This window comes from Mustela nigripes, chromosome 5 (genome assembly GCF_022355385.1).
Source record: "Mustela nigripes isolate SB6536 chromosome 5, MUSNIG.SB6536, whole genome shotgun sequence".
NCBI classification, from domain to species: Eukaryota; Metazoa; Chordata; class Mammalia; order Carnivora; family Mustelidae; genus Mustela; species Mustela nigripes.
Genome location: NC_081561.1, coordinates 57,231,929 through 57,257,086, shown reverse-complemented (window position 1 = coordinate 57,257,086; position 25,158 = coordinate 57,231,929). Strand labels below are relative to the sequence as shown.

At 37.3% G+C, this 25,158-nt stretch overlaps 1 protein-coding gene across 8 annotated transcripts in view; it reads right to left on the bottom strand.

Moving 5' to 3' along the window:
• Positions 1-25,158, bottom strand: part of LOC132017992 (24-hydroxycholesterol 7-alpha-hydroxylase) — a 90,012-nt gene that overhangs the window by 57,318 nt on the left and 7,536 nt on the right. For 5 of the 8 annotated variants that reach the window (XM_059400316.1, XM_059400311.1, XM_059400315.1 and 2 more), the window contains 6 exons: positions 17,741-17,876; positions 15,548-15,722; positions 14,103-14,252; positions 13,078-13,171; positions 6,623-6,730; positions 1,704-1,794 (listed from right to left, as the gene is read on the bottom strand). In XM_059400316.1, the coding sequence (XP_059256299.1) occupies positions 1,704-1,794; positions 6,623-6,730; positions 13,078-13,171; positions 14,103-14,252; positions 15,548-15,722; positions 17,741-17,849 (727 nt within the window). In that variant the 5' untranslated portion in view covers positions 17,850-17,876. Of the gene's footprint in view, positions 1-1,703; positions 1,795-6,622; positions 6,731-13,077; positions 13,172-14,102; positions 14,253-15,547; positions 15,723-17,288; positions 17,456-17,740; positions 17,877-25,158 lie in introns of those variants that run through there. The other 3 variants (XM_059400317.1, XM_059400319.1, XM_059400314.1) reach the window with 3 other exon arrangements.

Sequence of the window (25,158 nt, the reverse complement as noted above, 5' to 3'; positions counted from 1 at the left end):
TACACTGGTATCAGTATTTGAAGGAGCATTTGTCAGTGGAGAACAATGCGTTCTAAAAATAAACCAGAATGTAGAAAAAGAATAAAGGGTATGTCTTTCTCCATTGAACTGTGTTCAAGAGTTCAAGATTCAAGTATTATAGACATTTAGACGAATATAATACTTCTGTTGTAGCCTTTGGGTCAGACAGGCTCACCACATTATCTCCACCATTCCATAACTACTTCATGATTTCCTAAAGACCAGGATTTTAGAGAACCCTATATGAGGAGAGGACTCTAGTAAGGAAATGGTGAAGTCGGAAATGTGACAGTCAAGGACACATTCCCTTTTACTGTTTGTAGACATACAGGCCTGTGTGTTTCCGTAACTTTGTAGAGGTAAGCTCCATAAAGGCAAGTAGTCTTCTCTTTTACTCACTAATGTGTCTCCAGAATCCAACATGTTAGCATGGTTTCTACTTAGTGATTCTAATCCTCACTATTTCTATATGGTGTAGATAGTCAATGTTGAACAAGCCAATTTGCTTTCTGGTTTGATTCAATAAGAAGCAGTAGAAAATAAAGAAAAAAATTCCAGATAAAATATTTTCAGCAATTATGAAGCAGGGGGTTGCTGTTAATTTATATCCTACCTTTTGTAGGATATAATATACCTATTATATTGTTTTCTTCCAAATCATTTATTATTCTTTTTATATCAAAACATATAATTTGACATAGTAAGGTTTTTTTAAGAGATACTACTTCCCAACAGGTCAAATTATAAACAAGTAGTTGAGTGCAAGTAGCTTGAATAAGCACCCAAGCTTATTTCTGCTTTTTAAAACAGATGACAATTGAAGAGTACAAATCTGAACTAAAAAAAGCAAGGTGGCAATCCCCTCTTACTGTTCTAACCTCCCAAAGCTCTAACTTTTTTTTTAAGATTATTTATTTATTTATTTGACAGACAGAGATCACAAGTAGGTAGAGAGGCAGCCAGAGAGAGAGGAAGGGAAGCAGGCTCCCTGCTGAGCAGAGAGCCCAATGTGGGCCTCAATCCCAGGACCCACAAAGGCAGAGAGGCAGCCAGAGAGAAAGGAAGGGAAGCAGGCTCCCCGCTGAGCAGAGAGCCCGATGTGGGCCTCAATCCCAGGACCCTGGGATCATGACCTGAGCCAAAGGCAGAGGCTTTAACCCACTGAGCCACCCAGGCACCCCCAAAACTCTAACTTTTATGAGACTGACGCGCTACCTACTGCACTAACAAGGCACCTAAAACTCTAACTTTTAAAACAATTCCTTTGGTGACAAAACTTTACTTGAACATCTGTGTTATGTAATATATGCACTGTATTACTTTTTACAAAATCTAGAAAATCCTGAATTACAAAAATAACTGAGGGGCCACCAAATTTGAAGAAAAAGGCTTTGTCTATACATATACAGTAGAGAAATTGGGCAAATCACAATCTCTTTAGCACTTATTTCATGATTTGGAAAGTAAGGGAGTTAGACTAGATGCCCTCTAAAATAACCTGGACAGTAATTAAATTCTAGGAATCTACCTGATCAATTTATACCCTGAAACACACAACTTGTGTTCAATTTTGGATTACGTTCAATTTCTATAAAACTCTGGGCCTTTAGCTGTACCCATAACATGTGATAAGTACTCATTAGATATCTCTTCAGCCAGGTCAGTTCATTCAGGTTTAGTACCTGCTGTGCCAAACACAGAAGATATGCCTTCCAGAATGGTCTCGTGGACAGTGGGATGAGAGAGGATAAATGCAAGTGTCCAAGATGCAACCTTAAAAAACACAAAACAAAACAGAAAACATGTATCACACAATACAACCTCCTTTGAAAGTGAATAAAAGCACGCTTAATATTCGCCATAAACATTAGAAAAAACCAGGAAAATGTTTAAATTAAACTTAAAAGTATGTTAGTGGTGGGGGGTGGGAGGTGGGGGTACAAGGTGGTGCGTATTATAGAGGGCACAGATTGCATGGAGCATTGGGTGTGGTGCAAAAATAATGAATACTGTTGTGCTGAAAATAAATAAATTTAATTTAAAAAAAAGTATGTTAGTAAGGAGCATTTTTGGAAACAACTAGATTTTTTGAACAAGAGAGTTGTTATAGACTTCTGAGAGGTCAAATCTATACTTCTATTTTGTCACTATAGTTTAACTTTGTTGTTTTTACAGATTAAACTATCTTTACTACAAAATGAGGCAGGATTCTTTTTTGGTAATACACATTATAAAATATTATATATGCATACATTAAATATTCAGAAACAGCAAATTATGACACTTAAAATGTTAATTCCAATGAAAATATTTTTAAAAATTAAATTTCATGAAATAGATATGAATAAGCAAATCCTATGTTCTGCAAAAAAAAAGGTAATTTTCAATAAGCCCAGAAAAATATACCTCAAATCACATAAACTAAATTATGAGAGTACTCAATATGAAAAATAATGGTCCTTTCCCACCTGAATATTACTGAACGTATCATGCTTGCAAATTCTCTCTAGACCAAAGAAGATTATTTCACATCTTTCCTCATTGCGGTATTACAAGGTTAAAATTATACTGCCATATATCTCAAAAATTAACTTTCCACTAACTCAGGTAGATGTTTTTGCCTCTAATTTTAGACTCCATAAAAAAGGAAACTGTATAAAATTAATAAAAGAAGTTTGGGTTTCCCTTGCATCTTTTCTGTAAACATGTATTGTAAAAGAAATTTCAGCTATTGTAAAATTATAAAAGAAATTTCAATCAGCCCTGAAAGACTCAGACAATATTTCACATTTAAAACACTGAAGTCTTTCTGTCTCTTTTGTGGGGCAACTTTAAGTACCTTTACATAATCCCAATACTCCCCTCTGTGGCCAAAAAAGGAAGAGCAACTATCTGAAGGGAAACGGTCAAGTAAGCCAAATTGAATACTCCTCGTGGTTTCCCGCCCTGGGGCATGAAACCCGATGGCCCCGTAAACAGGGTACTGTGTACATAGACAAAGTGAATGGGAAAGCCAAGGCCACCACCATCTGGAGAGCCTCTTTCTGCAGCATGATTCAGATCACTTTAGACTTACCCTAGATCTCATCCAGCCCATTTTACAGTAGAAGAAACATGCTCAGAGAGCTCACTTCTCCTGTCTCCCGCTCGGGCCCCTGCTACCATGGTCTATGGATGGAAGTGCTGAATTACTGGATTTAATTAATAACGACTCCATCCATACTCACTTTGTCTTATTTAAAGGGTCAGAATTTGTAATGGGGAAAAACAGCTTAGTGGATAGCGCATAGATTTTCAGTTATACAAAAGAAGTGTTCAGAGTTATACCAAACAGTGCTTAGAGTTTTAGAGACTCACAAAAATTGGGTAAAACTTATTTCATAATGAACACAAGGAATTCAACTAAATTATTCATGGCTGTATGAAGATGTTGTTTATCATTTTTAAATTTGGTAAAAAACTCAATTACATTAAAAAAAAAAGAATAGTCACATAAAAGACAGTAATGAGTAAATGAGAAATTTACATATATTACGGAAACAAACAAGAATAAATGACTTCGGGATCTTTGCGCACGCCCAGTTAAAGACCGCTCCCCAAAGTATCAATTAGTATTTTGCCAAAGGGTCAAGTCCATGGCAATGGCAGCTCAAAAAGGAGAAGGGCCACCTGGCTCACTGAACTTCAGAAGCAGCCACTGCAATGTTTTTGGGATAAAAATAAAGATGGAAAGGGACAAGGAGGAAAGTCCAGCCCAGTAAGAGAAGATGAAATAGGTATGCTCTTCAGCATCCTTTATTGTTACATTCAAAAGAGATTTAACGAATACTGATGGAGTCTCTATAACAGGTCAGACAGTCTTCTACAATCATGGTAAACACAAACATATACTAGATATCATTCCTGCCCAAAGAACTTCACATCTAGTTGGGGGTACGAAATGCAATCAGGAGGACAAAGAGCTAAGAGTACAGGCAATGGTTGGGACAGACAACACAGACTGTGGGATGGTAAGGTGGGTTGGGGTGGGGGGTCACGGTCAGTACTGAAAGGGTTTGGAAAGAGCTTGGGAGAAGCAATAACAACGATAAAATGTCAGCGGTGAGATTCATTTTGGAAAAATGGTCCACAAGATTTACTGGGCAGGGATTTCTTGGAAATTGGAAATAGTTTTCCCATACAAATGGTTTCGCAAATTATGGCTGGTATTTTGGGCCAATCTACCAAAGTTCACCTCGACCACAATGGAGCCTTCTGGTGATCTGTCCTGTCCCCAGCCTATCTCAAGCCTGAGCTCTGAGTTCCACGCCCCTTGAGGGAGAGCCCAGAATGGGAGAGAAGAGAACCTGACCTGGGCACCAAGAAAGGACAGGCTGCACTACTTATCCCAGTGGCAGTGCTTTTGGGGGTTCTCTAGGCAGTGAGGGGAGATCACTGAAGCCAGACAGCAGCGGCCACTCCCACCCTGGGGCATTTGAGTGGTCCAGTTTTGGAAGACAGGGTAGTTTATTATTAATGCGCCACTGAAAGTAATGATTGAAACAACAGCCTTACTTTTCATAAAAGAAAGCTAACAGGGGCGCCTGGGTGGCTCAGTGGATTAGGCCGCTGCTCATGATCACTCAGGTCATGATCTCAGTGTCCTGGGATTGAGCCCCGCATTGGGCTCTCTGCTCAGCAGGGAGCCTGCTTCCCACTCTGTCTCTGCCTGCCTCTCTGCCTACTTGTGATCTCTCTCTGTCAAATAAAATAAAATAAAATCTTTAAAAAAAAAAAAAAAAGAAAGAAAGAAAGTTAACATTCAGTGAGCACCTTCTTTCTTTCAGGGACTGTCAGCCACTTGCCATATCTTAAAAATATAATGTTTATGATCATCCAATGTGGTAGATAACATTCCTCCTATTTTATAGATGAGAACACTGAGACTCAGAGAGGTTAAACACTTGACTCACTGCCACCCAGCACTGGGATTTGGCTTTGGGCCTGACTCTAAAGCCTTTCGAGGGTTTTTGCCTGCACACCAGCTGCCTCTTGGAGGTGCCACTGAGAGCCAGAAAGATGGAACTCTCACTAATCATCAGACACTTTTCTTTCTGAAATTCATGATTTAAATCCTTTCAGGCTGGTGCCAGGAACAGATTCCAAAGAAATGACTTCCCCTGAGTCCGATCAATGCGGTTTTGTGTCCCCTTCTTCTGGAGGATCTCTCTAATGAGATCTTGAAAATTAATCCAGTGACAGGAAGGGCTGTTCTGTTCTGCTTAGGGAGATGTTCTGACATTCCTTTTTAATTTTGCTGTAAGCTTAATCAGTATCCAAGAAAACGACACAAAGAGAAATCAGGGCATGATATCAGAAGTACATAAAAGAGGGGAAAAAGGATTAGATGATTTTTATTTGCCCATACCAGATGAAGTACGTATGGCAGAGACAGCAGAATTTCTACTTCTGCTCTTTACCCAGTCAGTTTACAACCCATGAAAAGAAACTAGACTATCAGTACTTAAAAAGCCTTCTCTAAGAAAGAGGAAGGAGACATAAATGATACCTGAAATATCTCATCCCTATTTGTTAGAAGAAAAAAGAAAATGGACACATTTATCATTAGAGATGGACTGAATATTCCTGCTCAGTAGAAAACAGGTTACCCTTTAATTTCTCAAATAATATTAGAGCAGTTTAGGCTAATGTGAGATCCTCCCTGATGTGCATCCGACAAGAAGGAGCAGACATATCACATGGCTTTAATCTAGTTCATAACAGCTTTAGAAAGAAACAGTTAAAAAGGTTCTGCTTTCTTTAGTACCGTGAGTTCCAATGTCACTAGTCCATTCATGGGGAAACTTACAGGACCAAGATGCCAGGAAACACAAACAGGAATGGCGTGCAGGAGAACAGGTAGAGGGGAAGACAAAGAACTGATACTCACTGGGCACCAGCTGGGTTTATCTCACTGAATTCTCACAACCACCTTATAGAGAAAGGAGGGCTACCATTTATTAAGTACCCAAGTCCTAGGACCATACCAGTTGTATTATCCCTTTGTTACACATAAAGAAAAGGCAGCTGAGGGTTTAAATTATCTCCATGAGATTTTATAGCTCTGGTGGGGGTTATCTTGATTCATGCCTAATTCTATCCCAGACTATCCATTTACCTACTCTCTCCCCAATAAAATGACAGAGTTAAGACTTACTCATCTTTGAAGCGCCAGTACTAAGCACGTTGCCTGACAAAGAAAGCTCTTTTTAAAAGCACCTGTATAAAAGCAGGTGTTGTCACAACTGATCCCAAAGTGCAAGCTTTTCCCTTAGCCTCCTACAAGCTTGCCTTGCAAAGGGCAGAATTCACTTGATGTCTCTGCTCTGCCTCCTTTGTGATCTTATTAGATTTCATTAGGCATTGGGTTTTGTTTTTCTAGCTCACAGCCAAATCCACTGTAGCCTTTTTCTTTCCCATAATAAAGAAGTGAAAAGACAAAAACAAAAAACAAAAAACAAAAAAAAAAAAAAAAGAAGAAGAAGAAGAAAAGAATAACAAAGGGAAAAAACCGAAATTGCAGGAGACAGAAATATAACTCCTATTTTACTAATATACTTACAGGGACAGCATTGGACAGAGAAGCCCAAAGTATTAAGAGCCCATAATTGGGGCTCTCTTCCTCCTTTCTCTCCGTCTCTATGATATCCAGCATAGCCTGCATTAATGTCTGTTTAAAAGAAATACATCTTGTCAAACCACAGCTATGTGACAAAGAATGGTGTTTGTAAACATAGACCACACATTTTTCCTTAATCCCAAATACATTATTTCTGTCGTTCCTAGGTTTGCAGCTTGAAGCATGCTAAAGGGTTTATGTAGCTACTGGTAGCATAGTTATTAGGAGTAGGTACTCTAGAACACAATTGCTTTACTGCATTGGTTCAAACGCTGGCTTCGTTTTTGGTTTTGATTTTTTTTTCTTAAATACTTTATTTTTATCACAATTTTAGGTTTACAATAAAACTGAGAAGCAAGTAAAAAGAATTCCCATATAACTCTGATCCCTACACAGGCATAGCCTTCTCTGCTTATCACTATCATTCACCAAAATCGTACTTTTTTTTTTTTTTTTTTAACCATGGATCAAAGATATTGACACATCACAATCACCTAAATCCTATAGTTTACCTTAGGGTTGACTCTTGGCATTGTAAAATCTTTAGGTTTGGACAAGTGCATGGTGATATATATTTGCCATTATAATGTCATATAAATTATTTTCACTGTCCTAAAAATTCTCTGTGCTTTGCAAGTGTATCTCTCCTCCCTCCCCAAAAACCACTGATCTTTTTCCTTTCTCCACATCTTGCCTTTTCCAGAATTTCATATAGTTGAAACCATACATTATATAATCTTCTTAGATTGGCCTCTTTCACTTAGTAATACACATTTATGGTTCCTTCATGTCTTTTTATGGCTTGACGGCTCATTTGTATTTAGTGCTGAATAATATTCCATTCCCTAGATGTGGCACAGTTTATCTATTTACCTACTAAAAGGCATCTTGGTGGCTTTCAAGTTTTACAGTTATGAATAAAACTACTTTAAACATCCAAATGCAGGTTTTTGTGTGGACATAAATTTTCAAAATCATTTGGGCAAATATGAAGGAGCACAATTGCTAGATTTTACGGCAAGAGTATGCTCTGTTTTGTACGAAACCACCAAAGTGTCTTCCAAAGTGTCAGTACTTTTTTGTCTATTCTCTTGGATTTTCTACAAATATGATCATGACATCTGTGAACAAAGGCAGTTTCATATCTGCTTTCCCAATCTATGTAACTTTTATTTCCTTTCTTGGTTTACTGCATAGGACTTCCAGTACTATGTTGAAAGGAAGTAGTAAAGCGGACATACTCACTGTGAAATTCTGATGCCAATTTCTAATGTGTGTGTATATGTGGAGGGGGAGTTCCAAACAGCAATAAAAACACTCAGGACACTATCTAGTTGAACTCAGTTCAACTCAATTCTGACACCCTCTACCCAGAAATAACATGGGGTTCTAAAGGTTAAGGATTTAGTCCTCCAAGACTATATCTTTTCCCCACCTCCCACCTGTCCTTTAGGTGCCCGTCACAGCCCAGGCTATTACCTGCACTTTGGGCCAACTGACTACAGATTGAAGTTTTAACAAAACCTCATCCTTGGAATTCAGATGCCAGCTTCAAGTCGTTTGTTATCTGTACTTCTGACTGATTGCCTGTATAAATCAGAGGTTCCCACAACCCTTCCCCACATTCAATTAATTTGTTTATGGGGTTCATGCAAGTCAGAGAAACATTTTATTTACTGGATTATTATTATAGAAGGATATGATAAAGGATACAAACAGACATGCAGATAACCATACATAATGATTTCATTTATATATAAGCACACACAAGTGTGTGTGTGTGTGTGTGTGTGTGTGTGTGTGTGTATCTGAATATATTGTTGCTATTATAATTTTAACAAATTGTTACCTGTTAGATCAATTAAGATTAAGGAAAATAAATTTCTATTTCACCTTTACTTATTTTTTCTTTGATGCTCTTCCCTTCTTTATATAGATCTAAGTTTCTGACCTATATTATTTTTATTCTCTCTGAAGAACTTCCTTTAATACTTCTTGTAACTCTCTCATTTTTGCTAGACTGAAAAAGCCTTTATTTCAACTTTACTTCTAAAGGATAATTTCACAGGGTACAGAATTCCAGATTGATGGTTTTTTTTTTCTCACTCTACTCTTTTAATATTTCACTCTACTCTATTTTTGTTTTGCATAGTTTCTAAGGAGAAGTCCGAAAAAATTCTTATCTTTGTTCCTCTATAGATATGTGTGTTTTCCCTTCTGACTTCTTTAGGACTTTTTATCTTTTTTTTTTTAATAATTAAAAAATGATAATGTTTTTGGTGTTTACATGCTTGGTGCTCTCTGAACTTGCTGGATCTATGGTTTGGTGTCTGACATCAATTGTGGGAAAATTCTATCATTATTGTGTCAAATACTTCTTCTGCTCCTTTCCCCTTTTCTGCTCCTTCTAGTATTCCCACTGTATGGACGCTCTCCCTTTTAGAGTTGTCCCACACTTCCATAGTCTTTGGGTATTCTGTTCTACCTTTTTTTTAAGCCTTTACTCTCTTTGTTTTTGAGTTCTGGGACATTCAACTGCTATATCCTCTAGAGATTCTTCACTCGGCTCTGCCAGTCTACAAATAAGCCCATCAAAAGCATCCTTATTTATGTTATAATAGTGTTTATTATATCTAGCATTTAATCATTCTTAGGATTTCCATTTCTCTGCTTATCTTATCTATCTGTTCTGCCATGCTGTCTACTTTATGTATTAGAGCCCTCAACATATTAAGCATAGCTGTTTTAAAGTCCCAGTCTGATAATCTTAGTATTGGTCTGTTCAGCCTTGTGCTTGTTGTTAGGATAGAGTGGCAACTTCCAAGATCCTTATATGTGGAACCAGAATCTGGCTTAGTTAGTCAAGACCCAGATGATAACCTTGGACAAGTTACTTTAAGCTCTGTGTCGATTTCATCATCTATAAAATGGTCATAACATGGTATCTACCTCATAGAATTGTTGTGAGAATTAAACCAGTTACTACCTATAAAGCACTTGAAACAAAACTTAGTACATATTATCATTTTGACAATTTTTAAAATAAACCTCTGCTTTTAGGAAAATGCAAGCAACAGAGAAAAACAGGTATCTGGAGCATTCCAGAGCAAACCCTACCCCTATTTGCCATGAAGATTCTCAGCCTGTACACCATGGAGAAAGCACTGCCAATCCAGGAGATAGTATAAATACTTCAATATGCAGAGAAGGGATATCTGACTGGAATGGTGCCAACTAAGATCAGGGCCCCATCCAAGTCTACCTATGGTGGCTCTCCAGTCATTACACAAATTCCATGGAAGCTTTTTCTTCACTGGGAGGTTTCCCAGTCACACCTTTGTTAATGGTCATTCTTGATCGTGGGGAAGAGATTCAGATACATTTGCATTAAGTTACTCATGTACTTTGAATCTTAAATAACTCAAATTCAGGTGATAAAAATAATGGCAGCTAATGCCTAGTTATTGCTTGCTAAGGCGAGTACTGCTTTAAGGGCTTTGCAAATGTTCAACCATTCATCCTCAGTACAATTTGAAGAAGTAGATACTGTTATCTTCACTGTTTCACATTAGAGGAAACTGAAGCCACTTAAGTTAGGGAACTCGGCCAGAATAGATAGCTTGTGGGTGGTTGAGCTGGGATTCAAATGCTGAGAGCCTAGCCCCTGCTCCATAGCCCACACTCTTAGCTATTGCGATATACTGCCCCATGAGAGATACAGCCCACAACTCCCATGGATTAGGGATTAAGAGAACTGTATTGTACCACTATTTAGTAGTTTTGCCTCAGATCTTGGGATACATGAAATAACTGTTAAACCACAATCAAACAAAATACACGATGAGAGACTAGTACTATGACTTACAAAGGCATGTAATGTTTCCAAAGTGATTAACCACCCTAATCCTCTGTTTTCTGGTTTTAAAAATCTCCAGTTTTCTGGGTATTAGAGCTGCTCTGAAAAATGAGTCATGAATTTGTGAAATGTAGTAACATTATGTCTAGCACAGAATAAGCCCCCCCAAAATGTTAGCGATGTCTTATTGTTTTTGTAACAATGGGTTAGCAAAATTGCAAATTACTTAAGTATAAATTTTATTCAGTGCTGGTTTCTATCATATAACATAAATTAAAATAACACAAAGTTTATAGCTCATGGAAAATCCTATACATGGATTTCATTCTTTGGATGCTATCCTGTAGTTGAAATCTTAATTTTAAGTGAAAATACTATTTTAATACATATCTAGAATAACAAGGGAGAAATCACCACACTTGATGTTTATAATGTAATAGATGTGTGTGTAATATTTCCAAAAAAAAAAAAACTTCTTCCAGTCTTCTGCTTAACTAGGCCATTGAAATCTACTTATACAGAAGACAACAGAATCTTTTATTTTCTTCTTAGACCACATTAAAAAAAAAAAACTGGGTACAGAACATAAGCTCAGTGTGAACACTGCTGGAAAAAAACAAAAATTATACACACAAAAAATGAAAACTGCTCCTGAATGTTCAAACCGAGTTCTGCCCCCAAGTCTTAAACATTGGATTAGCTTCAGCAAAATGCAAAATCTATCTTTACTCAAACAGAGAGTTAGAGTACCCATGATTAAAAATGCCTCATTTCTTCAGACTTTTCAAAAAGAAATGCTGCTCTAGAAGTAATGTCAGTAGAGAGTTTGTTTGTTTTTTTTAAAGATTTTATTTATTTGACAGAGAGAGAGATCATAAGTAGGCAGAGAGGCAGGCAGAGAGAGAGGGGGAAGCAGGCTCCCTGTGGAGCACAGAGCCCGACGTGGGGCTCCATCCCAGGACCCTGGGATCATGACCTGAGCCGAAGGCAGAGGCTTTAACCTCAGTGGAGAGTTTTATCTGGGGCACTCAAAACACTGTTTGCCAGGCCCACAGAGCACAGATTCATCTGAGCTCATCTTTTATACACATGCCTCTTCACCCCTAAATCCTGGAAAACAATGCAAACAAAATGTGTTGGGTCTGTTTGTGAAGTAGAATCCTTAGCTAAAACACTGTTTATCAGTGTGGGGCTTTCCAAAATAGCTTTCTATTCCCTTTATTCTGGTGGAAGATAACTAAACATTCATGCATCACTTTTTTTCTGAAGTGATCTTCCCTTCCAGCGTTAAGCAGTGTTGCTTGTGGTAACACTTGCTGTAATAATGAAAGGCAAGCAAATAAAAACATTTGATATCATCTATAAGAAAGAAAAGGTCTGATTTGGGGGGCACCTGGGTGGCTCACTAGGTTAAATGTCTGCCTTTGGCTCAGGTAATGATCTCCTGGTCCTGGGATTGAGCCCCATATCAGGCTCCCTGTTCAGTGGGGAGTCTGCTTCTCCCTCTCCCTCTGCCCCTCCCTCCTGCTTTTATGCACATGCATGCTCTCTCCCTCTCAAGTTAATAAGTAAAAATCTTTAAAAAAATAAAATAAAAGGTCTAATTTTTAATGATAAACACATGGTCTGAACTCTTATGTAGTCCTCACTATTCTCTAACTTCTTCACAAATATTAATTCACTTAATCCCCACATTCTATGAGGTAGATGTAGAAACCAAGTCAAGAGACAAGATGCTATGCCCAAGGTCATGAGACTAGTGACTGAATTGGAGCCCATGTTCAGACCAAGTGAATCCCAGTCTCTGAAGGGGAAGGTGGGTCTGGAGAATCAGGTCATTTCCAAAAGCTCCCCGAGATTCTGATGAGCAGGCAGGGTTGAGAACTTGTCATTACACAAGCATCAGAAACACCTGGAAGGGCTATGAAACCACAGATTGGGTTGAGCCTCCACCTCAGAGGCTCTGATTGCGTCCTCCCCAGACGATGTTGGTACTGTTGGTCTAGGAACCACAACTGAAGGACCACAAATCCACTTGGAACCAAGCCACTTGGGACAGTGGCTTCCAGTGCATTGCTTTTCAAATTATACCTCACTACCTCCTTTTATTTGAAGAGAGAAATAATTAGTGATAATGGCATCGAGAACAAAGTCTACTTTGCAGAACTCTGTTATCCTTATCTAATGTGCCGTAATTCCCAACTATTGCTGTTGACCTAACGATGTAATATATAAATCAATAAAAACCTCAGCATCTTGTTATATGCTGTTGTCTGTAGCCTTAGTTTTTTCTTATGTAGAATAATTATTAATACCTACTTAATAACTATTAATACCTACTATTAATACCTACCTCATTGTTACAAGGTTGTTTAATAGAATAATGTATGTAAAAATCCAACAATATACTTGACACAAAATGTTACCTAAATAATCTCACGATTTTTGGCAAAAAAAAATATTTTAAAAATCATACCTTATTACTGTTTTCCTCCCATACATTTTGGCAAAAACTCACTTACTTCAGCAAAAAACTACTTACCGTGGAATTATTTTTTACAGATTTGTATGTTTTAATATCTGGAATGGTTTTCTCAAAAAGTGCTAAAAGCCACTTTTTGGATTTTGACCAGTTTCTAGGCAAGAAAAAAAACATGCATAAATTAATTTGAAAGCACATCAGGAGTAATAGGTCACAGCATTAAAAGGGGTATATCTATGGAATTATAATTACTTCTCCAAATTTCTTCTCTAAGTTTCCTAGAATTTCATGCGAGGTCTACCTTCAGACTTACTAGATCACAAAGAAAATGGAGTGGGCAAGGCAGCCACATCTTAGTAGGGTTTTTGCAAAGAAATGTTTGAATCCCTATAGGGTTGGCATTGAATAAAAAACAAAAGCAAAAATAAACAAACAAAATCAGAGCCCATGACCTGATTATTCTACTTTTACTCTGGCTGTTAGCAGTGGCTGAAGGATGAGAAACTAGCACAAGGACCCAGTGCTGGCTTAAGCCAGGTAAAGCAAACTGGCTACAATCTTTTTCATACTTTCTGACCAGTTATCACTATAAACCAACTGCCAAGACATTTAAAAACTCATGTGTTATTTTGCATTTGAACCACTGAGCCAACTGTGAAAAATACATTTGGCCATACCTCCTTGTGCCTCAGGGAGAACAAGGTTAACCATGTCAGCCTCTAAGACTGTTCATGCCTGATGATTTAGCAGGGTTCCAAAGTATAGCAATGAATGTGATCATAAGAACAGTAAACAGGATAAAAGGCCTCAAAACAAACTCTTTGTTTCATTCTCGTATCTTCTCTCTGGCTCTCTCTCTCTCCCTGTCTCATTTTTGCTCCTCAAAATAAGGGGAAAACAAAAAAAGGAAATAATGCATCTCTCTTCTTCAGTTCCTCCATCAAGTCACCCACACACCAAAAACAAATTCGTCTGAAGAAGTAGCTCCTGTCTCTTCCTCGTAGATGCTGCTCTCTCTACTGAGAACAGGGAAATTGCTGGGAGGAGCTTGGTCAGTGAATTAATTGTAGGGAAGAGCTCCCTACCTTAGAAGACATTCTGGCATCTGGGACCCATACTCAAAACCTTCATCATAAGCTTGAAAATGCTGATAGAACTCCTTGATTTTTCTCTTGTCTGTGGGAAACAAGCCTTTTTTAAAGAGTATGTTCATTGTGACTGGATAAAGAAGATGCCTACAAAGAAAAACACATAGAAAGTCAGACCCAATGACCAAAGAAGAAAGGCGAAAGAAAGGAAGAAAGGACATTATTTAATAGCTATATATTAGGGGTAGATAATAATATGCAACAGATTCTTCTGGGAAAGAATCAGTTTCAAAAGGTTTTAATATTTGTTTACTGTGGTCAAGATAACTTAGGGATAACTGAAATTGTGGTTCATTTATCTGAAGATTTTAAAAGGCTTTCTAAGCAATCATTGTTAGATCCTGATAAATGTGAGATCATATGTAAAAATAAATTGATTCAATATAATTTCAACAAGTTCTTATTAAGTAAATAATAGCAATAACTAAGATACAGTCCATGACTTTAGACAGCAGCAAAGAGAGCCAAAAAATCAGGGCAACACTAGTTACCAAATTTCCCAAGCTCTCATAGGATCCTACAGATTTAAACTACTTCCCACTGGAATATAATACCTATCACCATAAGTGAATAAAAATAATTATTGTGGCATAATAAAGAAATGAATATCAAAGATTGTTAATATGACCTAGATTAGTAACACTAAGTACTGTTTGTTTCAGTTTTATTTGCCATCTCTTCCTCACTAGAAATTTTTCAGGATCTCCTTCCCCCCAGAGTTTCAAGATATCCAAGAATTTGCTTGGTTTTGTTGTAGATACTGGGCATGCTAAAAGTTTAGTCTGTTGCTTGCCTTTTTTGTTGTTGTTGTTTTCTTCTCTCTCTTTCTGGACCTCTAACGAAATATTAACTGTTATTCTTTTTTATGAGTCTGAACTACTGAATCCTGCCTTCAGCATCCCAGTATCCCACTGACATGGAAAGTGCTTAATAGCTAACTTCAATTGACCAAATCTCCTTTCACACATGAAGAATTTTTCTCACAGCTCCTAGGCCCAGCCCTTACCTTTGCCAGAAAGCTTCAGAACATGACTGAGGTCACTTGATTCCCTCCAGTGCCCTTCCCTGTCTCACCTGTCTCTCAGCATTCCCTCTAGGTAGGTATGTTCTACATGGCATGGAATGGTTGAGGAGAAATTACTGTAAATGTATTAAAACGATCATATTGGCTCACCTAAAAATCGGAGTGCTAATGAAAAATTGTCCATTAATTAAGATTTAAAAGATTAATAAAATCTCTTAAATTACCAGTTAGATCGACTTCAGTAATCAACCAGATAATTTTTAATGTTCAATGTGCAGGATTCCAAGTTTTTTATTCCAAGAACCCCCCAAACCAAAAAAACCAACAAGCTTGAACACTACTAATGCATGTATTTTACCTTACTAAGTTGTTCAGCTTCATTGTCCCATGAGTGCCCAAGTTCTCCAGTTGCTCATGTAATTCTTCAGTCAGTTGTCCAGTGAGTTGATACAGGTTGAAAGTCCCTAGTTTCCCTTTAATCATGATATAAAGTTTTTCATGCAGTGTTAAAAAAGTATTCTTTGGAATTGATGCTAAAAACAGAGAAAACTATTTTTAACAGAAGCAACAATTCCTTGAAGCAAACAGTCAATTTACCTCTACTATTACTTGGCCACAGGGACTGCAGCCAAAGCCTTCCTAGTACATAAAATTACCTCCTGCAAGTAAAAGGAGGGGAAGATTCAACCTATCCCACGAGACTGTAAGAGTCAGTGGGGGAAATTCACGTTTGGGGGTGATCTACAAATGGGTGACTAGGAGGGCCTCTGGGAAACACAAATCTGGTGATTTTTATTTGCATGTTAAAAAGCTTTCATTGGCTTTCTACATTTAACAAAGTTTACAAAAGGCCTTCTACCATCTTTCTAGTTTTCCAGTAACATTTCCAGGCCCTTCTCCCCCCCAGGTTTGTATGCCAGGTACAGTGTGGTATTTCCATTATTTATATTTATATTTCCCAGCATTTTTATTAAATGTTCTAGCTGCGCAAAACACTCCCTCCTTGACCAGCCTCACCCCATCCCCACACACCCACAGCCACAAGCCACACATTTCTCCTGCCAACTTCTATTTCTCTTTCAAGTGTCTACACTTCCTTACCCCATGAGTAGCTTTGGCTCCACTACTTCCTTTGTATTAGTGCTCATGTTTCTTCCATGATACACAACTCCTGCTTGAGTTCGTCTAGTAAGAGTATGAGTTTTTAAACTCATTATTCTTTTATACTTTTCTTTAATCCCGTTTTATTGTCTGTAAGGTAGCTTTTTCAAAAAATAGTTCTTAGTTTTCTATTTCATCAGCCTATTATGTATTTTATTATTAATTAAAAATAATGTTTCAATTTCCTGAGCATAGATCTTCTCTGTACTAGGGGGATATACTACAGGAATAGGAAGCTGGCTCAAGAGCACATCTTAACATATTTTGTCTATTAAATAGAAATATTTAAACATCAAAGTCCCCAGAGGCAGCACATGTGAAAAAACTTGATCACATTCATGCACCCCTGATTGGTGAAAGAAAGGTGAGTAAGTTGGTATGTTTTTCTGGAGGGATATGTGAACTTACAGATTCAGAGCCTTCAAACTTCAAAATAATTATTTTCTTTGATCTGGAATTCCATAGTTTAAGTACCGAGAAGCACTCAATAGTCAAAAGAATTTAACCAACATGTTGTGATCTTCATGCAGGCAAGAAGAAACAAGCATCATGCTCTTGGTCACTGGCAGCTTCTAAAATTTGTTTTGTTTTGGGTTTTTTTTTTTTTTTTTTTTTTGGTTTGTTTAATGGCAAGAGATGCATGAGAGGCTACATGAAGATGAACCTAAGAAAGAAGCCAAAAAGGAAACCAAGAGAAAGAAGCTCATAGACAACAGAAGCAAGCACAGACATTATGGAAGCAGAGAAAAGTATGAGGCACCAAAACGAAACAGCTCCCCATTCCTGGGAGGACGAGTGGCCTCGGCACCTCATATCTGCAGCCTGGGAAGAAATAAAGTGGGTGGTCACACCAGATGCATGCTGAGAAGTACAATCCAGAAGTCTCTGAGAAGGGAGAGCAAAAGGCCACAGATTACATGAGGCCAAGCCCCACTTACCTTAATAGCCCTAGGAATGTGTCAGGAAATGCCACAGTAAAGGGTGCATTAAGCAGCAGAATTCTACTTTCAGTGAGCAGAGTAGCAACATGTGATCAAGCCAAGAGATATAGCCTGTGGAACACTGTCTACACAGCAGCAGAACAGAGTGAAGGACATCCTGGGAGCTGTAATAGGATACAGATTCCAAATATTTTCCAAAGTAAACAACAGTGGGGTACCTCATCTCTTACCCACATCTAATTAAGACATACATGAGGCTGTCAATAATTTGTTTTTCAATGATCAAACTCATCAGATATTCTTTCTACCTTCTGTCCTGATTTTAAAGTATAAAATAAGGAAGGGGCCATCAACATTCTTGATAGAGGAGTGAGGATATAATTGTTAACAAAGCTACTCTTGGACTCCAAAGTTGTATTTCAAACAAACTATCTGAAAATATTCTTTACCTGTACGATAGACGGGATTTTGCACTGCTAGCTCAAAATTTACTTCTTTGGATTTTAGAAACACATTAATTCCCTCTTCTTCAGTAACAAAGGTCATTCGGGTGCCCATAACGAAGACTGTAAATACTGGTCCATACTGAAAGATAACACAAGTACAGATATTAATAAGGATTTCTAATAAGTTACTGGGTCATGGGTTATGCAAGAACCCTAATGCTGAAGTTATAGCCAAGATAAATATTATTATGATTATATATGTAATTAATTATAAATTTCGCTAGATTAAGACAAATCTAAATTACACAAATCATAATTTATTCTATCCTAATACTTAATCTTCATTTTGATCATTGTTTGAAATTTCTTTTCTTATAGTATGACATAATAATTAGAAATAATTACTAGGGGGTGCCTGGGTGGCTCAGTGGGTTAAGCCTCTGCCTTCTGCTCAGTTCATGATCTCAGGGTCCTGGGATCAAGCCCTGCATTGGGCTCTCTGCTCAGCAGGGAGCCTCCTTCCCCCTCTGTCTCTGCCTGCCATTCTGCCTACTTGTGATCTCTGTCAAATAAATAAAATCTTTTTAAAAAACAAAAGAATTACTAGATATTATGTCATACAGTGATATTTAAACATTGTTTCCCAGGTATCAGTAGGCTTACAAGTAACCTATAGCTCAGTTTTGTCCAAGAAAAAGATTCAAAACAGCTGACTTAAATCTGTGGTCACTCAACGATGTCCTGCAATCCTGAAAAGTTTTCTGATGTGCTCACTTTCCAAAATTACTATTTCCCCTGCATACCTGCCCAACCCCTTCCACTCTGAGGTACCGTTCCTGCTTTGTAACTTACTAGGAAACTTGAGGCAATCAAGTAAGAGCACTCACAAATTTTCACCACCAAATCTTGCAAAGATACACATTTGTACCCATTCTCTATGCCTCCCCTCGGGTTAGTACGAATGGGAGGTCCTGCCCCTGTAAAATGCAAGTGCTCCCTCACTTATGTTATGGATTCTACACTCTTTCCTTCTCTTCATTCTACGTCAATGCCTCCTGTCATCCACATCTTCAGTTCTGCCCTCTATCAGATCACTAGCAGCCTACAAACCTACACTAGCCCTGAGTTTGATTTCAGGAAGTCCATGATTTTGTTGGGAGGCTTCACTACTGGGCGGAGACTGCCCTCCCAGGGCTAGCCAACAGAGGGCTAGCAGAGGGTTCAACCAGCCAGAAACATACCTTTCACATGCAAACCAACCAATCGTGAGTCTCTGCCCATCTACTTCCTTATCTAATGCTCACACACCAATATTTTCCCTGCCTGAAATCAGCCCAAGGCCAAGTAGCAGGCAACCAGAAACCACTCATATAGCCCAAAGCTGACCAGAATTATTCAAAGCAGCCAGTCCTAAATTGTTTTCCCTGCCCTGCTTTGCCTTTCCTGGGGAAGCCCCAAAAAAGGCTCAGCCACAGACTTTTCTCTGGTGTTATCTTGGGCCTCTTGATGGATACCGGTGCTTTTTCCCTGTGGACCTGCATGTCCTACAGCGGCCCCCCTTTTGGGCACCCCTCAGACCCGCGGGTATAATAAACATCTTCCTTCCAAACTCCTTCTCATTTCCTCCTGTGGCGGCACTGACTTTATAATACCACAATACGTACCACATATACATTCTTGCAGCAATCACCCATACTTTCATACCCCATTATAGTTACTATAAGTATTTCAAAATATTATGCTTGTCACTACCCCAATATTGCAATCATTTCTAGGCAACCCTGAAATGGCATGTGATCATTCCTACAACACACTGTTGGGTGCTATCAGGCAACTGTGGGCATGAAAAACATGAAGCCACCAAACAGTGAAGACTCATTTTCTCACACTGGTAATCCTGACGTCTACATAACTTTCCAGCATCCCCCTCCTTTTTTTGGAGAGTTCCGTTTATTAATTAATTTATTTGAGACAGAGAATGAGAGAGAAAGAGAGCATGAGAGAGGGGAGGGTCAGAGGGAGAAGCAGACTCCCTGCTGAGCAGGAAACCCAATGTGGGACTCTACCCTGGGACTTCTGGATCATGATATGGCTTACTGAGTCACCCAGGTGCCCTGACCAACTGAGTCACCCAGGTGCCCTGACTTTCCAGTATTCCTTATCTACAATTACTTGTTAATCAATATTTAGAAAATATGAATAATTTCCATTGTTTTATACAAATGAGAATTCTTAACTTCCCATTAGGAAAGTGGCCCACGTAACACTTACAGGTACCCGGGCCACAGTGTAGAACAGCCAAGTTCAAACACATTGAAGAATCGACCTAACTACTGCTGCATGGTATTTAAAATAACTTACTGCAAAACTGGACTGTACAAATGATCGTGTCTGATGTTATAAATTCTGTGGCAGGGGAGGTGTTTGTGTTTCTGTCTTATTTGCTTTGCTTTTGTTCACTTCTTTGTGCAATGTCTGAATGTTATGAAGCAAAGGCCAGAGCACACAGTATGTTGTAGTCGTGGTGCCTGTGTGTTTGTTCATGTACATTTTATTCTAAGATAATGATAGAGTAACATGAAGTTATAAGAAATAATACAGAACAAACCCATGTACACATTACTCTGTTCTCCCTAGTGTTAACAAGCTGCAAAACAACTAGGCCACTGACAGTGAGCAAGTTAAGGTATAGAAAATATCCATCACCATGAAGATGCCTCAAGTTACCTTTTTATAGTCAACCCATTTTCCTCTCACCCCCACCTCTTCCATTACCCTTGACAACTACTAACCCGTTCTCCAGTTCTATAATGCTGAATTTCAGGAATGGTATACAACTAGAATCAAATCGTGTACAAACAGAAGAGGAAAAGATGAATAGTTTGGAAAATGGAAACTTCGCAGGTTGGCTTTTTTTCACTTGGCATAAACCTCTGAGATCAACCCAGGTTGTGGTATGTATCAGTAATTCATTCCTTTACATTTCTGAGTAGTACTCCGCAGTATGGATGCACTACAGCTTGTTTAAACATTGTTGAAGGATCCTTGTGTTCTTTTCAGGTTGGGACCATTACAGATAAAGTTGCTACAAACACTAATGCACAGGTTTTTGTGTGAATGCATGTTTTCATTTCTTGAGATTAAATGCCCAGAAGTGAAATTGCTGGGTCATATGGCAGCTACATATTTCCTTGTTTAAGGAACTGCCCAACTGCTTTCCAGAGTAGCTGTACTATTTCCGCCAGTGATCCCGTTTCTCTCTATCCTTACTAGCATTTGAGTGCTGTCACTTTTTTTTATTGGGCCATTCTGATAGGTATGTAGTCATATCTCATTGTGGTATTCATTTGCATATCCTCAACTGGCTCATGATGTTGAACACTTTTCCATGTGTTTATTTGCCAGCTTTATGCTCTCTTCAGCAACTTGTTCACATCATTTGCCATTTCTTTAGTTAACTTGTTGAGGGTTTTTACATGTTGAGGGTGGAGAGTTCTTTATATATTCTAGATAGCAGTCTCTTGTTGGATATGTGGCTTGAAGATATTTTCTCTCCATCTATAGCTTGTCTTCCCAGTCTCCTAACAGGTTCTTTATTTCACAGAGCAAAAGCTTGTAATTTTCATGAGGCCCAATTTGTCAGGATTGTTTTTATGGATTTTTGGTGTCCAGTCTAAGAACTATTCTTCAGCCCCAGGTTAAGAAGATACTTTCCTTATTTTTTTTTAAAGTTTTATAGTGTTACATTTAACATAAAAGTCAATGATCTGTTTTGAGTTAATTTTTATATATGATGCAAGACTTAGGTCAAAGTTCATTTTGTTTTTGTTTTGTTTTGGCTTATTGGTGTCTAATTGGTTCACTGCCATTTGTTGAAAAGGTTATCTTTATTTCAATAAATTACTTTTGCACGTTTGCCTAAAATCAATTGGACATTTAGTGTATGTATTTCTGGGTTCTCAACTCTTTTTCATCGATCTCTGTATCTATCCCTCCACTTGCATAATCTTGATTACTGTAGCTATATAATGAGTCTTGAAATTGAGTACAATGACTCTTCCCATTTTATTCTTTTAAGACTTGTTTTAGCTATTCTAGTTCGTTTGCCTTTATACATACATTTTTGAATAATCTTGTCTATATCTACCCTTTACCAGAAATTTGATAGAATTTGCATTAAACTTGTGTATCAATTTAGGAAGAACTGACATCTTTACTATGTTGAGTTTTCCAATCCATGAACATGGTATGTTTCTTCATTAAGTTCTTCTTTTTATCAAGGTTTTATAGTTTTCATCATGAAGTTCTATACACATTCTATTAGATTTACACCTAAATATTTCTTTCTCTTTTTGAGTGACTATAAATGATATTGTATTTTTAACTACCACTTGCATATGCTCATTGTTAGTATGCTGCAATATAATTGTGTTTTCCGTTGAGTTTATATTCTGTGACCTTGCTGAATTTACTGATTAACTTCAGATTTATTGTAGATTCCTTGAAATTTTCTAAGTAAACAATCGCATCATCTGCAAATAGAGAAAGGATTATTTGTTCCTTTCCATATGATCTTTTTTCTTGCTTAATTGCATTCACCAGAGCTTCCAGCATTATGTGGAATAAGCAGTAGACATTCTTGATTACTGATTCTTGATTACATTCTTACTTTATTTCCAATCAGAGATGAACCACTTATTCTTTCACCATTAAGATTGAGGTTAACTGTAAAATTTTTGTAGATATTCTTTAACAAGTTCAAGACGACTCTCTCTATTACCATTCTGATAATTTTTGAAAATCAAGAATGAGTGTGGGATTTTGTCAAATGCATTTCCTGTACAAATCAATATGTCCATGTGCCTTTTCTTCTCTCACCTGTTAATATGGTGGCTTGCACTAACTGATTTTCATATATTGGACAAGTCTTAAATCCTGGAAGAGACCCATGGAGTCATGGGATCTGTGATTCCTTTATATATTGCTGGATTTTATTTGCTGATACTTGGTTGAGGACTTTTGCATCTATATTCATAAAGAATACTGATCTGAAAATTTCTTATTTTGTGCTGTCTTTATCTGGTTTGGTACAAGGATGATTCTAGCTTCATAAAATAAACTGGAACATGTTCCCTTCTTTTCTATTGTCTGGAGATTATTTATACAATTGATGTTAATTCTTCTTTAAACATTTGGCAAAATTTTCCAGTGAAACAATCTGGGCCTTAAGATTTCCTTTTTGGGAGTTTTAAAATTATGAGCAATTGCTATCCCTAACAAATACAGGGCTATTCAAATTATCTATTTCATACTGAATAGTTGTAGTTTGTGTTTTGGGGAGAATTAGGTCCATTTCATCTAAATTGTCATTTTTCTACATGTGGGGTTACATATAGTGTTCTTTTATTATCCTTTATTTATTTATTTATTTATTTATTTGACAGAGAGAGATCACAAGTAGGCAGAGAGGCAGGCAGAGAGAGAGAGAGGAGAAAGCAGGCTCCCCGCTAAGCAGAGAGCCCGATGTGGGACTCGATCCCAGGACCCTGAGATCATGACCTGAGCCGAAGGCAGTGGCTTAACCACTGAGCCACCCAGGCGCCCCTTATTATCCTTTTGATGTCTGCAGTGCTATGGCCTATTTTATTCCTTACATTAATAATGGGTGTCCTTTTATTTTCTTTTGCTTGTATGAGGTCTTCCAATGTTATTGATCTTTTCAAAGAATTGGCTCTTTCATTGATTTTCTCTATTTTTTCTGTTTTCACTTACATTGATTTCTGTTAATGTTTCCTTCATTTTTCTTGTTTGAGGTATGCTGTGCTCTTTTTTGGTGAGGAGGCTGACAGGGAAGCTTTGTTCATTTCACACTTATGCTCTTTTACAATGCAAATATTTAGTGACGGTAATTTCTCTGTCAGCACTGCTTTAGCTGTGTCCCCCAAATTCTGATAGGTTGGATTTTATTTTCTTTCAATTCAACATAAATTTTTATTTCCCTTGAGAGTTTCCCCTTAAATCATAGATTACTTAGAAATATGTTGTTTGCTTCCAAGTGTTTGGTGAGTTTCCTGCTACTTAGTTCTAGTTTCATTCCACTGTAGTTAGAGAATACATTGTATGATTCAAATTCTTTTAAATTTTGTGAGGGTCTATGGCCCTGAGTATGGTCTATCTTGTCATGTCTCATGGGCACTTAAAGAGAATACATACCTGCTTTGTTAGGTAGAATGTTCTATGTATATTCATTAGATCTTTTTGGTTGGTGGTCTTTTATATTCTAGCTGATTTACTGTCTGTCCTACCCATTGTTCAGATTGTTGAAACATCTAACTATAACTGTAGATTTGTCTGTGTCTTCTTTCAGTTCTAGTTTTTGCTTCACATAGTTTACAGCTCTGTAATTTGGTGCATACACATTTAGAATTGCTAACTCTTTGTAGTATATTGACCCCTTCATCATTTTATAATGTCCCCCTCTGTCTCTGGTAATTTTCTTTGCTCTGAAGGTACTTTTTCTGCTATTAACATAGCCACTCCTACTTTCTTTTGATTAATGCTTGCATGATATATCTTTTTCCATAATTTTGTTTTTCACCTGCTTATCTCATTATATTTGAAGTGAGTTTCTATTATACATCATGTAATTGCATTATTTTAAATCCATTTTTCAAATATCTATGTTTTAATAATTGTATTTATACCATTTATAGCTTAAATTATTGATATATTAGGGTTTTCTGTTGTTTTTTGTTTTTTGTTTTTTGTTTTTTTCTGTTTATTCTCCCTGGTTTTTGTTTTGCTGTTTTATCTGCTTTCTTGTGTGTTACTTGAACATTGTTTAGAATTCCATTGATTTATCTATAGTATTCTTAAGTGGATCCTTTTGTGTAGAATTTTTTAGTGGTTTCTCCAGCTATTACTATATATATGTAACTTATCATAATTAATCAATTTTAATTAATCAATAACCACTTTTTGAAGTTTTTTTAATTCCATCATGGTTACCACAGTGCTATATTAGTTTCTGGTGTACAATGTAATGATTCAACAATTCTATACATTACTCAGTAATCATGACTCTTTAATCCACTTATTTCATCCATTCCCACATTCGCCCCCCTCTGGTAACTATCAGTTTGTCCTCAATAGTTAAGAGTCTGTTTCTCAGTTTGTTTCTCTCTCTTTCCTTTATTTCCCCCTTTGTTTATTTTGTTTCTTAAATTCCACATATGAATGAAATTATATGGCATTTATCTTTCTCTGACTGACTTATTTTGCCTAGGATTATACTCTTTAGCTCCATTCATGTTGTGGTGGATGGCAAGATTTCATTCTTTTTTTATGGCTGAATAATATCTATATCTATACCTATCTATCTATATCTATCTATCTATCTATATGATTAGGCTTTAGGTTGG